We start from the raw sequence: 16575 nt of genomic DNA on the forward strand, positions 1-16575 counted from the left end.
CTAGATCTATGTAAGGAAGATGCTTTCAAACCCTAATGCTATAAAGTTGTATTTACTTGGCCCAACTCCTTCCCAGTTTGGTTCAGATCACCCTTTGCCTGAATACATTTCACAATACCTGTTGGCTCCTTATCTCTGCCCACTCCTCTAGCATGCTCCATCTACTTGAGAAATGTAGCCAGCACTTGGCTTCATAAATCTTCAACCTACTCATTAACTAATAAAAGGGGGTTTAGAGTTGGCAAAGGGAATACTGAACAGAAATTTTAGTTGCCAACTGCCTACCAATAGCTGATTTCACAGGTGGTCTTTTATCAGATTTGTCCATTGAAAGAGAAGGAAGAAGACTAATGACCATCCTTCAGACAGGAAGAATGAGTCTGGGGAAGTTCTCTATAGAGCTGAAGGCTTTGACTGGATTATTGTAATTGACAAGAGATTTTGTTTTACATTCCTAGTAAAATTAGAAGCTGCTCTTACATCTCTTAAATCAGAAATTCTCACATGCCATATTCAAGGTAATGAATTTTCATAAAGCTAAATATATCCAATGTGAAGGACTAGCCTTTACTCTGAGATTATGCCCTTCCTGCATTTTGTTTTTATTGCTATTAAAGAGTACTTGCTTGTAATAAAAGGATGGCAACAGAAGATGGAAGATTCGTTTTTAATGTCTTGGGACTTTAAAAAACTGGTAACTCCATATCGATTCCCCAAATTCATTAAAACTAGAAAATTGAGATCCTCATTCCTAAAATGGCTAGCTTAGAGCTGATCACCAATATATACTATATATATGCATATTTAAATTGATCTCATATGGGTGGAGGGGCTTCTGGTCTCTTCTAAGTTCATCATTCTCTACAGACCTCAAGCTGTAGCACAAAGATCATGGAGGCCCCATAGGCACAGGCTGAATCTATTAATACAGATTCAAGTCAGGTAGTTTCCTCGAAAATATACCTACTTGAGAAACCCTCAACTATATACGAGGTACTCTGTGAGATGGGTATTAGTCCTTTGCCCCAGTAACAACTTTATAAAAAGGATTTTACTGTATTCCTTTCACAGTAACACCTGGACCATGACCGGTACAAAGCAAGCGTTCACTAATGACCTGATAGTGTGGAAACACTATCTCTGGAGTAGGGATACCGATCCTGAAAAAACTCCACCTAAAACAGAAGGAAACACACTTGACATTCCCTCGGGGCACTTAAGGGATCCGCGTGTAGGGGAGAAGTAATGGTCATCTGTGAACCCCATGGCTGAAGTGTGAGACGAAGGCGGGTCCGGCGGGACGGGTAAATGTAACTGCCACCCCGTCCGCGTGTGTAGTGTGACTTTGCCCGGCTAGGGCTTTGCCTAGTAAGAGGGAACTCTGCCAGCTGCCTGCGTCCAGCCCTCTTGGCTATAACGGGATGCTTCTTCTGTAGGAAAGTGCCTCTGCCCCCTGGCGCCCGTCCCGGGCTTTTGATGAAGCAGTGACCCACAGCCCCCTTCTCAGCCCCTGGACGCCAGCCCTATCACTCCGGGCGCGCAGTCGATCACGTGGCGCGGCGATGCTCTAGGGGGACCGCGGCTCCACGGCCATTGGTAGACGGCGAGCGTCCCGGGCGTGCCCATTGGCTGAGAGGGGCGTTCACGTGAAAGGGGGTCTGGGATGGCATCCCGAGTGGGGAGAGGTAGCCCGAAAGTTAAAGGGAGCCGCGCAGCGGCTGGGAACCCGAGTCCAGGGTGAAGGGCCGCAGGTAGGAGGCGGGCGCGCTGTTTTCGCACAAGGACGCATGCGGCTGTCCGCGGAGAGCGCCAACCTGAGCCCTGGCCCCCGCTCCTGCCGTCGCCGCCGCTGCCCCTGCCACCCCGGGGCGGATGCTGCCGCGGGCTGGCGCCTCCGCACCTCGGGGCTTATGAGCTGTACCAGGTACGTCCTCCCTAAGCCCGCGAGGCCGGCTGTCCGGCCGCAGAAACGGCAGCGAAGGGCGCGCAGCAGGGACCCCTCTGGTTCCTGCCACCTACACTTTCTCCGTTCAACTTGCAATTACACTTAGGGGCTGGGACACTCTAGACAGGCTCGAGGAAGTTGTTGCTTCTACGTGAAGAGTGCAATCCAGGGACAGAGGTGGGATGGAGCCTGGCCGGGCCCACGTGTTGCATCGAGGTGAGGTCCCGGCCGCGACATATGGGGCTGGGACTCCAGATACCCTTACCGCTTATTTTGCCCAGTTCGAACCTGACACAAGGCTTTTCCAGCCTAGGACCCGACACTTCTGGAGGGTGTCTCCAGAGTTGGGCAATAGGGTCCGCAGCACAAGGGAAAGTTGCTTCATCTCTCTCCGGACCTCGTTTTCCCGGTAAAACGGAGGGAAACACACTTGGTGATCTCTCAGGCCGCCAAGGGAGATGGGAGACGGAGCGCTGCGGCGGCCGGGGCCTTCTGGAGCTGAGCAATCTCCGGCTCCCGGTCCGCAGACTGGCTGGCTGTCCCAGGCCGGCGGGGACGAGGTGGCCGCGCGGGGACGCTCTCGCGACGCAGCTCCGCCCGCCCGGCGTCGCCCTGCCGCCCCGCCCTGGTGTGATAACTCGGGCTCCTCCTCCTTCTCGTCTTCCTCCCCGTGCCGGTCACAACTCCGGGAACCCAGCCCAAGCCCTGCCTCCCGGACACAACACACCGAGGCTCACGTAGTCCGGTGGCGGCAGCCTCCCCTGACACCTCCCTCCGAGCTTTCTGATGCAGCAAGCCAGCTGGAGAGGGGGCTTCCCCGCGGCCCAAAAGGTGGGTGCCAGACAGGGGAAAGACCTCAAGGAGGGGTTGGGGTCAGGGTGCAGTCCGGCCTGGCTGGACCCAGGGGGGAGTGACCTGTGGGATCTTCGAAGCCAGGACGCCTTGGCCTGCCCGCCCCCACCCCCACTGCCCTGTTCACACCACCCTTTTGAATCCGGGGAAAAGGATGTGCTGTAAAAGAGGAGGTAGGGGGGCCAGAACATACTAGAAGATTTAGGCTGCGCCCTGCTATTGTTTCCTGCAAAAGAGAAAATTGAGGACAGACTTGACTTGAGGACTTGGAGAATTCCTAGAAGATGTTGGAGCCTGTGGTCTGTGTGGCCAGGACTTCCTGGGAGACCCAGGATCCAGGAAAAGAGAGAGTTAGGGCTTTGAGGTGGGGTGCAGAGGAGAAGAGGAAATGGTTCATTTGGCAGAGTTGTCTAGGAGCCAAGACTAAAGTGAAGACAGCTGGAGGACTTACCACAAAAGTAGAGGTATTTAGGGAAAAGTTAGTGGGAAGAGAAGAACACCCAAGCATCACTAACAACCAAGAATGTCAGAACTAGAAGGGATCTCAGAGGAGAAAGCTCAAGCCCAGAGAGGTTGAGTTACTTGCCCCAAGTGGCACAGCTAGGTACAAGTATACCTAGGCCAGTGTGCTGTGTTTCACATTGGACATTTTTAGTTGGCAGACACTGTGCCATCTTAACTTATCTCTTTCCTGTAACATGCAGCCTCATCCACAGATATTTACCTCTAAGATGCTTTCGGTGATGGTGACAGAATAGAGGAGTACAAGTGGCTTCTAAGGCTATGAATAAGGGCCCCATGGTCTGAGTACAAAGGGAAGGATGCCAACTTTATTTATACTGTGTTGGCCAAACCTTTAGGGAGGAAACAAATGCTGAAGGGGTAGTTGGTCATGTCTTTAAAAAATTATAACCTGGTAACCTGGTTGTGAATGTTGACCTGATGCAGTTTCAGTGTTTCTAGTGGGTTCTTGGTGTGTCTGATTTTTGTCTTTTCTTATCAAAGTACAAAGAGAATAGAGGAGGCAATATCTTGGCCTCAACACACACACAAAAATTTACTTCCTATAAAAGGCATATCAGACATTTAGCAGCTCAGTTGCCTGAACTGTGAAAGTCATGCTGTTAATTTTGTACAAGTTGATAGTTTTTACAGAAACACAACATCTAACTCTGGCCAGCTGTCTTGAAGAAGCTGTGTTGTAGACTGGTGGAACAGGGAAAGCATTATGCAAAACTACCCAAGTTCTCCGTAATTTTCAGAGTGTTAGGGTTTGCTCTCTTTTGACCGGAAACACTGCAATCTACCCTTGGGTATATGTCCCAGTCTCTCATGGAGCAAAACTCATCACCTCAGAATCTATTTGGAAGCAAAGATTTTGAGAATCCGTACTGGTCTGAGTAACAGCTACTCATACTCTCAAGAGCCTGTTCTGCAGCGAACTGGTATCCAGGTGCTAGTTCATACTCTGTTGGTTCAATTGTGTGCCCATGTCTAAGTCTGTTTTTACCCTGACCAATGATGGTGACTCATATTCCCTGGCTTGGGCGAAGGAAAGGGCAGAATAGCAGAGTCTGTCAGGAGAGGGGGCCTGAGGTACAACCCGATGCATCGTGTGTTGGAACTGATCATTTTCATGCCATTTGAGAATAAAACACGTGTCCAAGTGCCTTCCTTTCAGAGATTTAGGAAACTATTACCTTGTATGTCTCGGTTGCTAGGAGTATTTCTGGGTGATGGTTGTGGTCCGTTCGAGAACTTCTAAGCAGAAAGTCAGGAAGCCTTACACCAAAGCAGCACTTTATTGCACCAATTCTTGGAGAATAATCTGGTTAATAAAAGCTGGAATCTCCCTGTAAGGATAGGCAAGGGAGCCAACAGTCAGATTGCACCCTCTATTGAGGCCACCAGGAGTTAATGTCCTCCCCTCCAGTGTTGGTGACACTGAAGAAGTGAAGGGATTCTGGGCAGGGGTGTTTGTGTAATGAGCCTGGGGCAGGAGCCCTGGGAGGAACCCTTGGACCGCCAGGTTATCCTTTCTTTTGCTTTTCATGGAGAAATGCTGCAAAACCAATTAGGCTCTAGAAAGTGCCAGTGGAATTGTTTAATTAGCTCTGGCTCTGACTCCAGCCTCCCCTCCTCACCTCCAGTTCTTAAAGCTTGGTGATAAAAGGGATCTCAGGGGCACATTTATACCGCTGGGTCCAAACAGTGAAACTTTACCAAGGTCTTCAACTAAGTCTTTCTAACTTACAGGATTAGAGCTTGAGACTGACTTTAGTTGACAGCAAGTGTGCAGACTCTTTCCCTGATCCCCTTGTTTTAGAATTCCATTTCCACAATATCTTGAGAGTTTCCCAGCTTTTTTCTAATGAGCCGTTTTAACATGCAGGGAAGCACAAATGAGATTGGTTTGCAGGCTTGTTGGACATACACAGAGAGCTTGCAGTTGACCTTGTGCTGACTCAAGCGAGGAGGAAGCGGCTGTGGCCAAGGAGGAACCTCTCCCTCCCTCAGTTCACACACAGGTTGTCAAGAGTGGGCATAGTGGGAGGGGCTGAGTGCAAGGCTTTGCCTACTGTTTGGTTATTTTTAGTTAACATATTAACATTTAGTTAAAAAAACAAAAACTACCTGTGTTAAAGGTAGAACTGAAAGTATAATTCCGATGCATTCTAACCAAGTTTTGCAATGAACAGGGGAAGAGAAAAATTCAAGTACTTTGTTCAAGTATAGGTTTTTTTCACATTGAACCTGTTAGTGAACCCACTGACCTTCTTTAAAGCTGTCTTCCAATTCAATGACAACTTTCCTTTTCAGAACAATTGCATGGGTATAAGAACAAATCATAGCAAATTTGCTTCTAAAATTTTCACTTATTTAACTTCGTTAGAGGGAAATAGTAAGACAGATATCCTTTCAAATGAATGTTTAGATAACTACATTATGGTTATAAATTGAGATAAGAACATTTAGAAAGATTGGGCCAATTTAGACCAATACAGATATTTGTATTACTATTGTTTTGTCTCTGAATGTGTTTCTCCACTTGGTCATCACTAAGTGATTCCTGCATCCTGGAGAAGTACTGTATTTGTTTGGAAAATGAGATCAAAACCAATGTGTCTTCACCCTTTCTCATTTTTCTTTATATATTTGATTATGGAAGTGAGAAGCTGAAAATGAGATATTATTTATTTGACTGAGCCAGTGGTATCCATTCTTGTCAGAAGATGAGCAGCGTTTTGCCTGTCCTTCTCGTGAACTACCACCATCACCTTGCAGTAACCACAGTGGGGAGGCGAGGGGTAGGGAGATTAGGGGAGGCCTGAGTGTCAGCATCCCAACACACTACCACATATAGACGCCTTTGTAGTAGTGAGGAGAGATGCGTTTGGGAACTAAACCAGATCCTGTGTTCTGTGGTTCTCAGACTAGAGATTTTAATCCTGGTTTCATCACTGACTTCTTCAGTTAGCCCACTGGAGCTGTCAAATCAGAATATAAATTTGCCATGGTAATTAGAATAAAAATGACTTGGCTTTAGAGAAGCAATCATGTTGAATGGTTTTTGGCAAATCTTAAAATACTTGATGTGTTTTATTAGATTCCTTTTTTTTTTTCCTGGTTAGAGAAGGTCTATTATTTTAGAAAATATAAGAAATTTCAAAGCAGGAAAACAGAAATTTCCTGAAATCCCATCACCTGGATATTCTGACAGTTTTAAATATATCTCATTTTTTTCTGTGCATATACATAATATTTTTCCCTACAAGTCTAATCTGTATGTACAATTTTATTTTCTCCATTTTTTACATTAATAATATAAGTTTTTATGCCATTTGAATCTTTTTCCAAATAATGGTTTTAATGATGATATAAAATTATATCACATGGATGTAGTATACTTGATTTAAGGATGTAGTATACTTGATTTAATTATATACCTATTATTGGTCATTTACTTTATTTTCGCATCCTTTTTTCCTCCTATAATGATGCATTGAACATTTCAGTACATTAACCTCCATGCATTTTTAATTATTTCCTTAAGAGTAATACTTGTATATGATATTAGAACCAAAAATGATAACAACATTTAGAAAGGTTGTGCCCATTTAGACTAATACACATATTTGTATTATCTTCTCTAAAATTTTTTTCCTTACTCTGTAGGTAAAAACCGTCATTCTTTTCTAATCTAAATTTCTTAAGTTATTTATGAGGTTGGATGTTTTGGGTATTTATGAGTCACTGTTAAATTTCTTTTATGAATTTTCTATTTGTGCTTTTTGCTCTTTTTTCTATATGGAATATTTGACTTTGTTGTTGCTTTGTAAAAACTCTTTATATATTAAAGTGTTAACACTTTGCTGCCATACTTTTTGTAAAATGCTTCCCCAGTGTGTCTTTAATCTTCTGATTTTTTACTTATTGTTTTCATTTATAGAAAAATATTGTTTTTATGAAGTCAGATTTAACCTAATCTTTAGCATATGATTCTCTTTGCTTTTTATTCTTATATAGGCTATTTTCACTGTAGAGAAAAAATTATTTACTGATACAAATGGTTTAAAAATATTAAATTGCTGGAACTTTTTAAAAGTAAGATACACTGGAACATAAAAATCTACTGTACATGTAATGAAAGCAGGTTTGTGTCCATCTTCACTCCTGAATCTCAGTCTCTAGCATCATCCCTGGCATATAGCAAACACCAATCAATATTTGTGGGAGGTAGTCATTTCTTTTTTTATCAGATGAAAGCAGTATTTACCAAGGTATGTTCCACAGAACATGGGTTCTGCAGGTGCTCCACAAGAAGGGGTTTCCTCGTATGGGATAAGTTTGGGAAATTCTGCAAACAGCATGCTGTCTTCATTGTTATCCACAGCACATCAGCATACAGAAGGCCTCGAGAAGTCATGACAGGAAAACTAGTTTTAGTTTTAGTTTTCCTGACCCATGAACTAGTTTTAAAATCAGTGGTTCCATACTTCTCTGTTTGTTTGTTTTAATCTTGAACCTCTTCCCCACACCCTCACCCCCATTATACAGTCTTAAACTCCCCTAAAACCAAGGTCATGCTGGACTACACTTGAGTTAGTACTGAGCTGCAGCCACATGGGCAGAGACAAAGACAAATGTAGTTCACTGGTCCTGTTGAAGGGATGAGTTTGAATATCTGTCTGATCTCCCTTCTATTTCTGTCTTTTCCCTTTGCCAGGGTTCTAGCCTGTTCTTCTAACCCCGTGATGGCTGTAGACATTGAGTGCAGGTACAGCTGCATGGCCCCCTCCTTGCGCAGAGAGCGGTTCACCTTCCAGATCTCACCAAAGCCGAGCAAACCTCTGAGGCCTTGTATACAGTTGGGCGGCAAGAATGAAGCCAGTGGGACGGTGGCCCCGACTGTTCAGGAGAAAAAGGTGAAGAAGCGAGTCTCCTTTGCAGACAACCAGGGGCTGGCCCTGACAATGGTCAAAGTGTTCTCCGAGTTCGATGACCCACTAGATATTCCGCTGAACATCACCGAGCTCCTGGACAACATCATGAGTCTGACGACAGTGGAGAGCGAGAGCTTTGTGCTGGATTTCTCCCAGCCATCTGCAGACTACCTGGACTTTAGAAATCGGCTTCAGACCGACCACGTCTGCCTGGAGAACTGTGTCCTGAAGGACAGAGCCATTGCTGGCACAGTAAAGGTGCAGAACCTTGCATTCGAGAAGATGGTGAAAATCAGAATGACGTTTGACACCTGGAAAAGCTTCACGGACTATCCCTGTGGGTACGTGAAGGACACGTATGCGGGCTCAGACAGGGACACGTTCTCCTTTGACATCAGTTTGCCTGAGAAAATTCAGTCTTATGAAAGGATGGAATTTGCTGTGTGCTATGAATGCAATGGGCAGACATACTGGGACAGCAACAAAGGCAAAAACTATAGGATCATCCGGGCAGAGTTAAAATCCACCCAGGGAACAGCCCAGCCACCAAATGGACCGGATTTTGGAATAGCCTTTGACCAGTTTGGAAGCCCTCGGTGTTCCTACGGTCTGTTTGCCGAGTGGCCTAGTTATTTAGGATATGAAAAGCTCGGGCCCTACTACTAGTGACAGTGTGGGATGGAACAGGCCTGTGGTGCAGACGAGCCAAGCTACAGTCACCACGGGATGGAGATGAAGGCCTCGAGAAAAGCTGAACTGCCATCAGACGTGGTTTTTGAAAAGAAAGGATCCTAGTCACTTTTTCTTCAATCAGTCAAGCCAGTCAGGTTTAGATCACAGAACTGGGTCCATACTAGGTGTGCTGGTCTGTCTGGCACCCACAGGGCAACAATGAGAGCCTGAGCAGGATGGTGCCGGAAAGGGTCTGGACCAGACCCAGGCCTGTAGGCAGCGCTGGTGACACCAGAGGACAGTGGCTTAATAATGAGGTTGCCTGAAGGAGCCTTTCTCTTCTGGGGTCTGGGAAGTGAGTCACCTGGAAAGCCCTGTTCCCAGCCACATCCCACTGGGTCTGGGCTCTCTTCTTCAGGTCTTCCTGGCTCAGCCAGGTCCTGCCTGCCTGTTGCTGCTGTTCCGTGTCTATGTGTGCTTCATACTTTTTCTCTGTGCAATTTTTGATTTGGTTTTCTTCCACAGTTCATCTAATGTTCAGGAAAAGATAATAAAGGCAAATCAGCTCATGATGGAGACTGGCATTTCCTCTTCCTGATGCTACATAGATACCCCAGCAGAGGACAAGACACCAGTTATCGAAAGTAACTGGCTCCTATGCAGTGTTTCTGATGGCAGGCTTATGCCAGGCAGAACAGTCATGAGTGGGACACTTTTAACTTCTCCTCTTGGCTTTGGGGGAACTTTCTAAGCACTCATTCTTTGCCTGAGTCACCTGACTGCTCGACGGACGGCTCAGTTACAAGACATGTTGTAACTTGCCTGGCTGGTTTGCCCATGTCTATCTTCACGAAAAGATTTTAGAATCTCTTTTCCTGGAGAGTCATCTTTTATGCTGTATTTGGGACGTTTTGATTTACAGAGTCAATATATCCTCAATGCCTTCAGAAAATGTTCAGTTGTATTTTGACTGTGATTTACATCCACTTTGTAAACAACACTTTACAAGCCCCAATGGACTCTGATTTGGTTGTTTTTATTTATGGTGTGTGGGTATGTAAAGGAATAGGGGAGAAAAACCTCACCAGGTTCTCAGATTTTATTTTCACTGTTTGCCAGTTCTGAAATATCAGAGATTAATTGTTCTTAACCGTATTGGACTAAAGCATTAAAAAAGTCTGTGGGTTCATGTTATTGTGAGACTCCTGGGGCTTTCCTTGTCAGATGGATCCCAAATCCTGTGATTTTTCTTGGACAAGACTGGTTGGTACTTGGGGGTATTTAAAAAATATTTTTACATGTATATTTGTAGAAGGTTGGGGGTTTTTTCCCTCTTTTGTTTTGGTTTTTGGAGCTTAGTTAAACGACTGCCTCATTTTTCTCTTGTCTGATCTTACTAGGGTGAGGTTTTCCACGGGGAGGCAGGAAGAGGAATACCCAGCTGCCTGGATTCGGGGGCACAACTCCTGGACTCTGCAAGCAAAGGGTCTTCTTTTGCTTGCATTATCCAGATCATTTGGAAGAGCCCTCCCGGCTTCTGTGGCTTTGTAAATCAGTGTCAAGCAGATCTGGAGTGTCTTGGTTCCTAGAGTTTTGTCGCTGGATTGTTTTCTTTTTTGAACTGTAAAATGTTTTGACTTTTTAAATGCTCTGCAGTGGTGTTCCATGGAGTTCTTATTCCTAAAACTGGCTGTGACTAGACTGCAATTTAGTGCTTTATTTTGTATGCCTCTCCCAGGTGGGCAGCACTGGGGGATTACAGAATAATATAATTTATGGGACAATCACATTTTTTATCTTATGCTGACACTGCACAGAACTAGGTTTTATCTAAGTATGTCTTACATCAAGTACACAGTACTCTCCATGTTACAAATCTGATGACCAGAGCTATTATGTAATAGTGAAATCTACATTGCTTGGAAGCAAAACTGATTTTATACAGGTCATGATTTTGCTTTAAGAAGTCCCTTCCTCGCCCCTGCAATTTATGTAAGGTACAAGGTGCACTGTCATTTACGTGTTACCAGACTAAAGGTAATGAGATCATTCTATGTTCATAAGAAACATGCCTCAAGTAACTTCTGTAGGGTTTTCAATAATCTTAAGACATTCCCGTGTCAAAAGTTGAAATACGGTAATTCAGTGATAAGTATCTCTTTTAAAACAGCCACAAACCCTCCCCCTACTACCTTTCTCTCCTCCCAGCTCACCCCAGCTTTTCTGCTGGGGGCACTGGTTGCAAGCCCCCAGCCTGTGCACCTGGGCTGCTCACCCCAGCAGGCAAGTCCTCACCCGCTCACAAAGACCCTTCTCTGACTAAAGCATCTGCTTGCCCGGATTGTCAGCCTTGTCGCCGCCTCTGAAGAATACTGTCTTCTCTTTACCCATCAGCCTGTCTCCTTTTGGGTTAGTTCTGTCCCAGGATATCAACAGATGGCCTCCGGGGTCTGCTCCAGTGGACCCTGTCCCTGTTTCATAGCTCACCAACAGGAGACAGGTCTATACACTTCAGAAAGTGATGAGTTCCTTAGTTGGAGACATCACTGCAGCCTGACCTGTAGGTATAACCCTCAGACGGCTCTTGGTTATGCTGACCAATGGCCCGCGGTCCTGGTGTCCTTCCCAACTTGCCCCAGACAGACCAGCCTTCTGCCACTCGTGCAGTTGTCCAGGAATGGGGAGGCAGCTCCATTTTTGTTTCATATTTATTCCCCCATATGTCCTGGGAAGCATTCACAAATTAGGTGCAATAAATAAGCTAGACTATATAAAGATAGTTTTTTTTAAAAAATTAGCTTTCATTGTTTCTTGGAAGATGTGAAGTGTTTGGGCAGGTTTGTTTGTTTATTCTTGTTATAGGGGAGTTGGTGAGAAATAATGGAGTTACGTAGTTCTCCAGAAATTAAAACAATTTCAGAGTCAAGGTAGAGTTTATTATATTGCTAAGATTTAATTTTAACGGTGGTAAAACACTCTCTCAATGTTTTTAAAGATGGAAATTTTGAACTGCTAAAATAATGTTTTGTGGTTTTGATCTTGGCATATCATTTGCTTTTTTAAAAACAAGCATTACTTGTAGTCACTTGGACATTAAAGGACTTATGTGTATATATGTTTATAAACCAAAAAAGTGTTTGCTCACTTTTCAGAAGTGCTGTTTGCTAGGTCTTCCCTCTCAGTGGACAGTGAATGAAAACTTCAGTGTCTTTCCTGTTTCCTCACGTCAAATTCCTCAGCAGGATGTAGCTGGCTGCAGAGTATGCATCATGGCATTTTGCTCTGGGAGGGCTTGATGTCCTTGTCCCTCCTGAAATGATCACTGACACTGGGGAGAAGTTACACATATAATGGGGTCTCCCAGGGTCGTCGGAAGACAGTTTGTCAGCTTATCTTTACTTCCTGAAGTGAGACAGGTCTGGGACAGGGAAGGAGAGCTGTGCTGACGCACAGCTTTCCCTTGTTAGGGTTGTAAAGTGCTGCAGCCCAGGTTGTAAAGCTATGAGTGTAAATACAGTCTTGTCGATCAGCTCCCAGGGTCAGCTGGATCCGTGAAGACTCCCAGGATAAGGCTGTGGTGGTGGCAGTTTGCTCTCACTTTAGTGTGAACGTAGAACCAAAGACTCATCTTCATTTTCGTGCCTAAAAGTGCCTTGTTGAGAAATTATCACAGGCTTTAAAAAATACATATTTTTGTACACAAAGTTAAAGGGGAAATGCACTTTAAAGTCACCAGAATGGATGTCTTTTGTGTGGTATAAGAGAGTGGTTTGTATCTCAAAAGCAAAAATGTAATAAAGATAGAAAAAACAAAACTGAAACTGTCCTATTTTAAAACTGACTCTCTTCTTCGAGTCAGGGACTGGGGAGAGATTTTCAATCAGTGTGTTTCCATATATAGAACGTCGGATTCCAAAGGGGTAGGACACAATTAATGGCTGAGCTGAAAAGCTGTAAGGTACAGAGGAAGGCGGGCAATTGCCTTTTAAGATGTTACGGCAGAAGAGGCTGATTACAGCTAAGAAAGTGATTGCCAGGGAAGGAGCACAAGGGCGGGTGTTCTGAATCTGAGTGATCCCGGGGCAGGTCTCTTCCTACCTTCTCACTTGCTCTTGAAGCATATTTTTGGTTTAGTGCATGCAAAAGTGGGAAAACATAAACTTCTATCACAGCTTTTAACTGCTTGATCAGACAAACCCTCTAAACAGCAAAACCACCCGGCTCCTGGTGGGACCCCCCCAGTACTGGGTCTGGGACATTCACCCTCAGTAAGATTTCAGAAATGTTTCATTTCAAAGTTAGAAAGATAGGATGTAAGATGGTGGGGAACTGCTGCCAGATGTTTCCTGCCAATCAGGCTCGGCCACGCAGGGAAAGGCAGTGGTGGTTTTGCAGTGGAAAGTCAGAGTGTATTAAATCTTGGCACCTGGTAAATAAATGCCAAAAGTGAGCTACATACATAATCACCTTTCTCAGATCTGGCAAACACTGCCCACATTCTGCCTTTGCAGAAATGGGAGGGGGGAAAATAACACTGGTTTTTGTGAATGTCTAGTTGAGATTCAGTGTGGTTTTCATAATCATGACATAATTCTAACTTGTGAGACAGACATCCCAGAGATGTCTGGAGTAAAAAGGAAAAAAACCCCCAAAAAACAAAAAAACTTTTCCAGAGCAATGTCCCCAGAATAGCGAATAGCCAGCTCTCTGAATAATGCAGCGGAACATTTACTTCTCATGTGCAAGGCTGTTTCTAGGTGCTATTTCTACCCAGCCCTCTAAGAGACATTCAGGTTTTGGGTGGGTCCTCTGGTAGCCATGGAAAGCAGTGGATGGTGCTACCAGCATATCAGGAGTCGGGAAGCCTGGGTTCTGGCCTGGACTCTGCTGTCCCCTGTCAACTGCTCTACCAATGAGGCTCTGAGTGTTTTTAGCAGGAATAAGGTAGCCAGGAACTCTAGCAGTGCCCTGAGTACTTCTCAGAGTTGGCCAACATGTTCATTTTTAAAATGTTTCTAAGTTTAAACTTGTAAGAAGTACCATGTACACTATTTGCATTCTTCATATGGATCACAGAAATGAAGACCATTCCAGACAACAGCTTGGACTTCACAAAACCATCAGTGTTCATGCTGGAAGGGATATCAGGGAGCTCTTTTTATGGGTAAAGAGGTAAAGGCCCTCAGTGTGTTCCCTAAAGTCACACAGCCAGTCAGTGACAAAACTGGGACGTGGACCTTGGGCGGGTCTTTTTTCCTTTTTCCAAGAACTGTTCCCCAGAACTGGGAGTCTCTCTCACTAAAATAGTGATTCTGAAAAGAAGGCCCTCATGCTGGAGAGATGCAATCTCCAGGGGAGGGGTGAAAACACACATTCTTATACACAAAAGGCACACATAAGGACTGCCGACCATGTGGAAGCATAGAGGTCAACACTGAATGATCTGTGTATCCTGGAGCCCAAATGAACAGCGGGGTCTGATTGAGAGTAGGAAACCACCAAAGGGCCCCATTGCTACCCAAACATTCCAGGAGGAAAGCAGGCTTCAGGACCTCAGCACTGCCTCTCACCTGCAGCACAGGATACTCTAACCCTCGCTCCTCTCCCTTCGCCACTATCAACCCTTGGAGAGGAGATGGGGAATCTCGACAGAGGTCTTTGTCCACATGGGGTTCTCTGGTAGGTGACACGTTTCATTTCCTTCTACAGGCACCAATGCACTTCCCCAGTTATCAGGCCCTCTGCTGGACTTGAGTTTGGCAAAGGTAGGATAAGGAAAAATAATACTCACTTTTCTGGGAAGCGAAAGACAATAGTGATCCTTGACTGTGGCCCTCTCCCCAGAAAGGCAAGATCAAGTGGCCAAATCAATGGTCAGCAGCCTTTTTCTGAAAAGGGCCAGAGAGTAAATATTTTAGGCTGTGCAGATCATATTCAGTCTATGTCACATATTCTCCTTTAAAAAATTGTTTTTAATGCAAAAACCATCCTCAGCTGTGGACATACACAAACAAGCAAACAGCTGTAGTTTATTGACCCTGGTTGAAGAGTCACATAGGAAGAGTGAGATTCCAGAGCCGACTTGCAGACCCTCAGCTGAGGCCTGGAGGCAAAATTTTAGTCCATTTGTTTAAAGACCATATAATTTATGGTCCAAACTGGGATGCTCTGAATGACCCTGGAGCACTTGTGTAAACCCTACTGTGTGCGCCCTGTTGGAGCTCACCTACCCTGGCCTTTGGGATCTCCTTAGATCCTTAGGGAGCTCAGAAAGCCCAGACCAGTTATGCGCCAGAATCAGTTCTGGCTGGATAATGCTTTTCTTGGGATGGGTTATAACGGAGTAGTGATTTCGTCTGTGGTTTAGATGTGTTTTTGTTGGTTAGGTTTTCTGTTTCCTAATTGTAGTGCTGATGGCCAAAAGCTCTCTGGAAACTCCAGCCAATTCACTCTTAAGGGTAGAGAATTTAGAAGGAAAGGGGTTATTAATGGCTTGGGCTTATGTTCTACTATCTCTCCACTGCCACTCCTGTCCCCAAAAATAAGGCATGGCCAAGTTCCCCAAGAAAGTTGTTCATTGTGGACAGAGACGCAGGCTGAACCTAACAGTATTCCAAGCCCCAATCCCCAGAAAGTACCACTGAAGTGCTTGCTCCCAGGAATTTTGCAAACTACAGGCTCTCGGTTCATCTTTCTCTGGCCCAGCCTTAAGCACCACAGGAAACTAAGGAGGTAAAATTTTATCTCCAAAATGCTGCCGGCCTTGGCCCTGGAGTTCCACTCTCCCTTCCCAATGGCCATCTTTGCAATGTGAACACACATGTTCTTCATTTTAAGTTTCGTCACCTCCTACGGCTGGCATTTACCATTACCCAGTGCTGGAGGAGGGGCAGCAATGCAGAGAGGACCCCAATGTTAGTGCTGCAGGGACATGGAAAGTTTTTTATGAAGCCCCAATACATCCGAGGGGAACTCTCCACCATCAAAGGTGGGTTAAGCTTTCCAGGTTTCACCCTTCTTTCAGAGAACGTGGAAACACCACGCATCACAAACTGCACCGCAGAAAGAAAAATGGCTCCCTACTTCTGCTGGGCTCACTCCCAGGGCCACCTAGGTAACTGCCCTTTGGTGGACATCTTGGTCCCATTTGAGTGTGGAATTAGCCAGGGGGCATTTTGCTGATCTTATTAGCACACCATTTTATTAAAACTTATTTTATTATTAATTATTCATCATTAATCAATTACCTATTGAAACAAACACTGAACTATCCCCCAAATAGTTTCATAATTCTTTTTTGCACAATGCTTTGCACATTTCCCTATGCAATAAGTGTTTGTTCATTTGAATTCTCCAGTCCCCAGTTGCTTTGCTCATCAACTGATCAATGACCTCACCACCTTGGGTCCTCATGTCTTATATCACTCATGTATTACTATCACTACAGCACACACACATACACACACACCCCACTGAAAAGAAAATTAAAAAGCATTTTCTCTGCAAATTTTTTCCCCTTTGAAATGGGGAGTTTCTGCTCCAGAGCTTCTGCAGGCATGTGTGCTCTGTCACAACTGGAGCAAAGGCAACACTGAACGAGCAACACTGTTGGCAGTGGCTGCAGCAGGGGACAAAGAGTGACATAAGGCACTGGTTCTATGC

General features: G+C 44.9%; 1 protein-coding gene and 1 long non-coding RNA gene across 4 annotated transcripts in view; one reads left to right on the forward strand and one right to left on the reverse strand.

The window, feature by feature from the left end:
• LOC140689478 (uncharacterized) overlaps positions 1–16575 on the reverse strand; it is a 171639-nt gene that overhangs the window by 107119 nt on the left and 47945 nt on the right. For both annotated transcript variants that reach the window (XR_012064467.1, XR_012064468.1), the window contains exons 2-3: positions 14705–14801; positions 4498–4650 (exon numbers count right to left, since the gene is read on the reverse strand). This is a non-coding gene — a long non-coding RNA (uncharacterized lncRNA). The remainder of the gene's footprint in view (positions 1–4497; positions 4651–14704; positions 14802–16575) is intronic.
• On the forward strand, positions 1642–12728 carry PPP1R3B (protein phosphatase 1 regulatory subunit 3B). Of its 2 annotated transcripts, none has more exons than XM_015236751.3 (2): positions 1642–1924; positions 8025–12728. In XM_015236751.3, the coding sequence occupies exons 1-2, from the start codon at positions 1788–1790 to the stop codon at positions 8905–8907; spliced, it is 1020 nt and encodes a 339-aa protein (XP_015092237.1). In that variant the 5' UTR covers positions 1642–1787; the 3' UTR covers positions 8908–12728. The 2 variants fall into 2 exon arrangements, with proteins under 2 accessions (XP_015092237.1, XP_015092238.1); XM_015236752.3 differs by lacking the exon at positions 1642–1924 and adding an exon at positions 1931–2776.

The sequence above is a fragment of the Vicugna pacos genome, chromosome 26 (genome assembly GCF_048564905.1).
Source record: "Vicugna pacos chromosome 26, VicPac4, whole genome shotgun sequence".
Lineage (NCBI taxonomy): Eukaryota > Metazoa > Chordata > Mammalia > Artiodactyla > Camelidae > Vicugna > Vicugna pacos.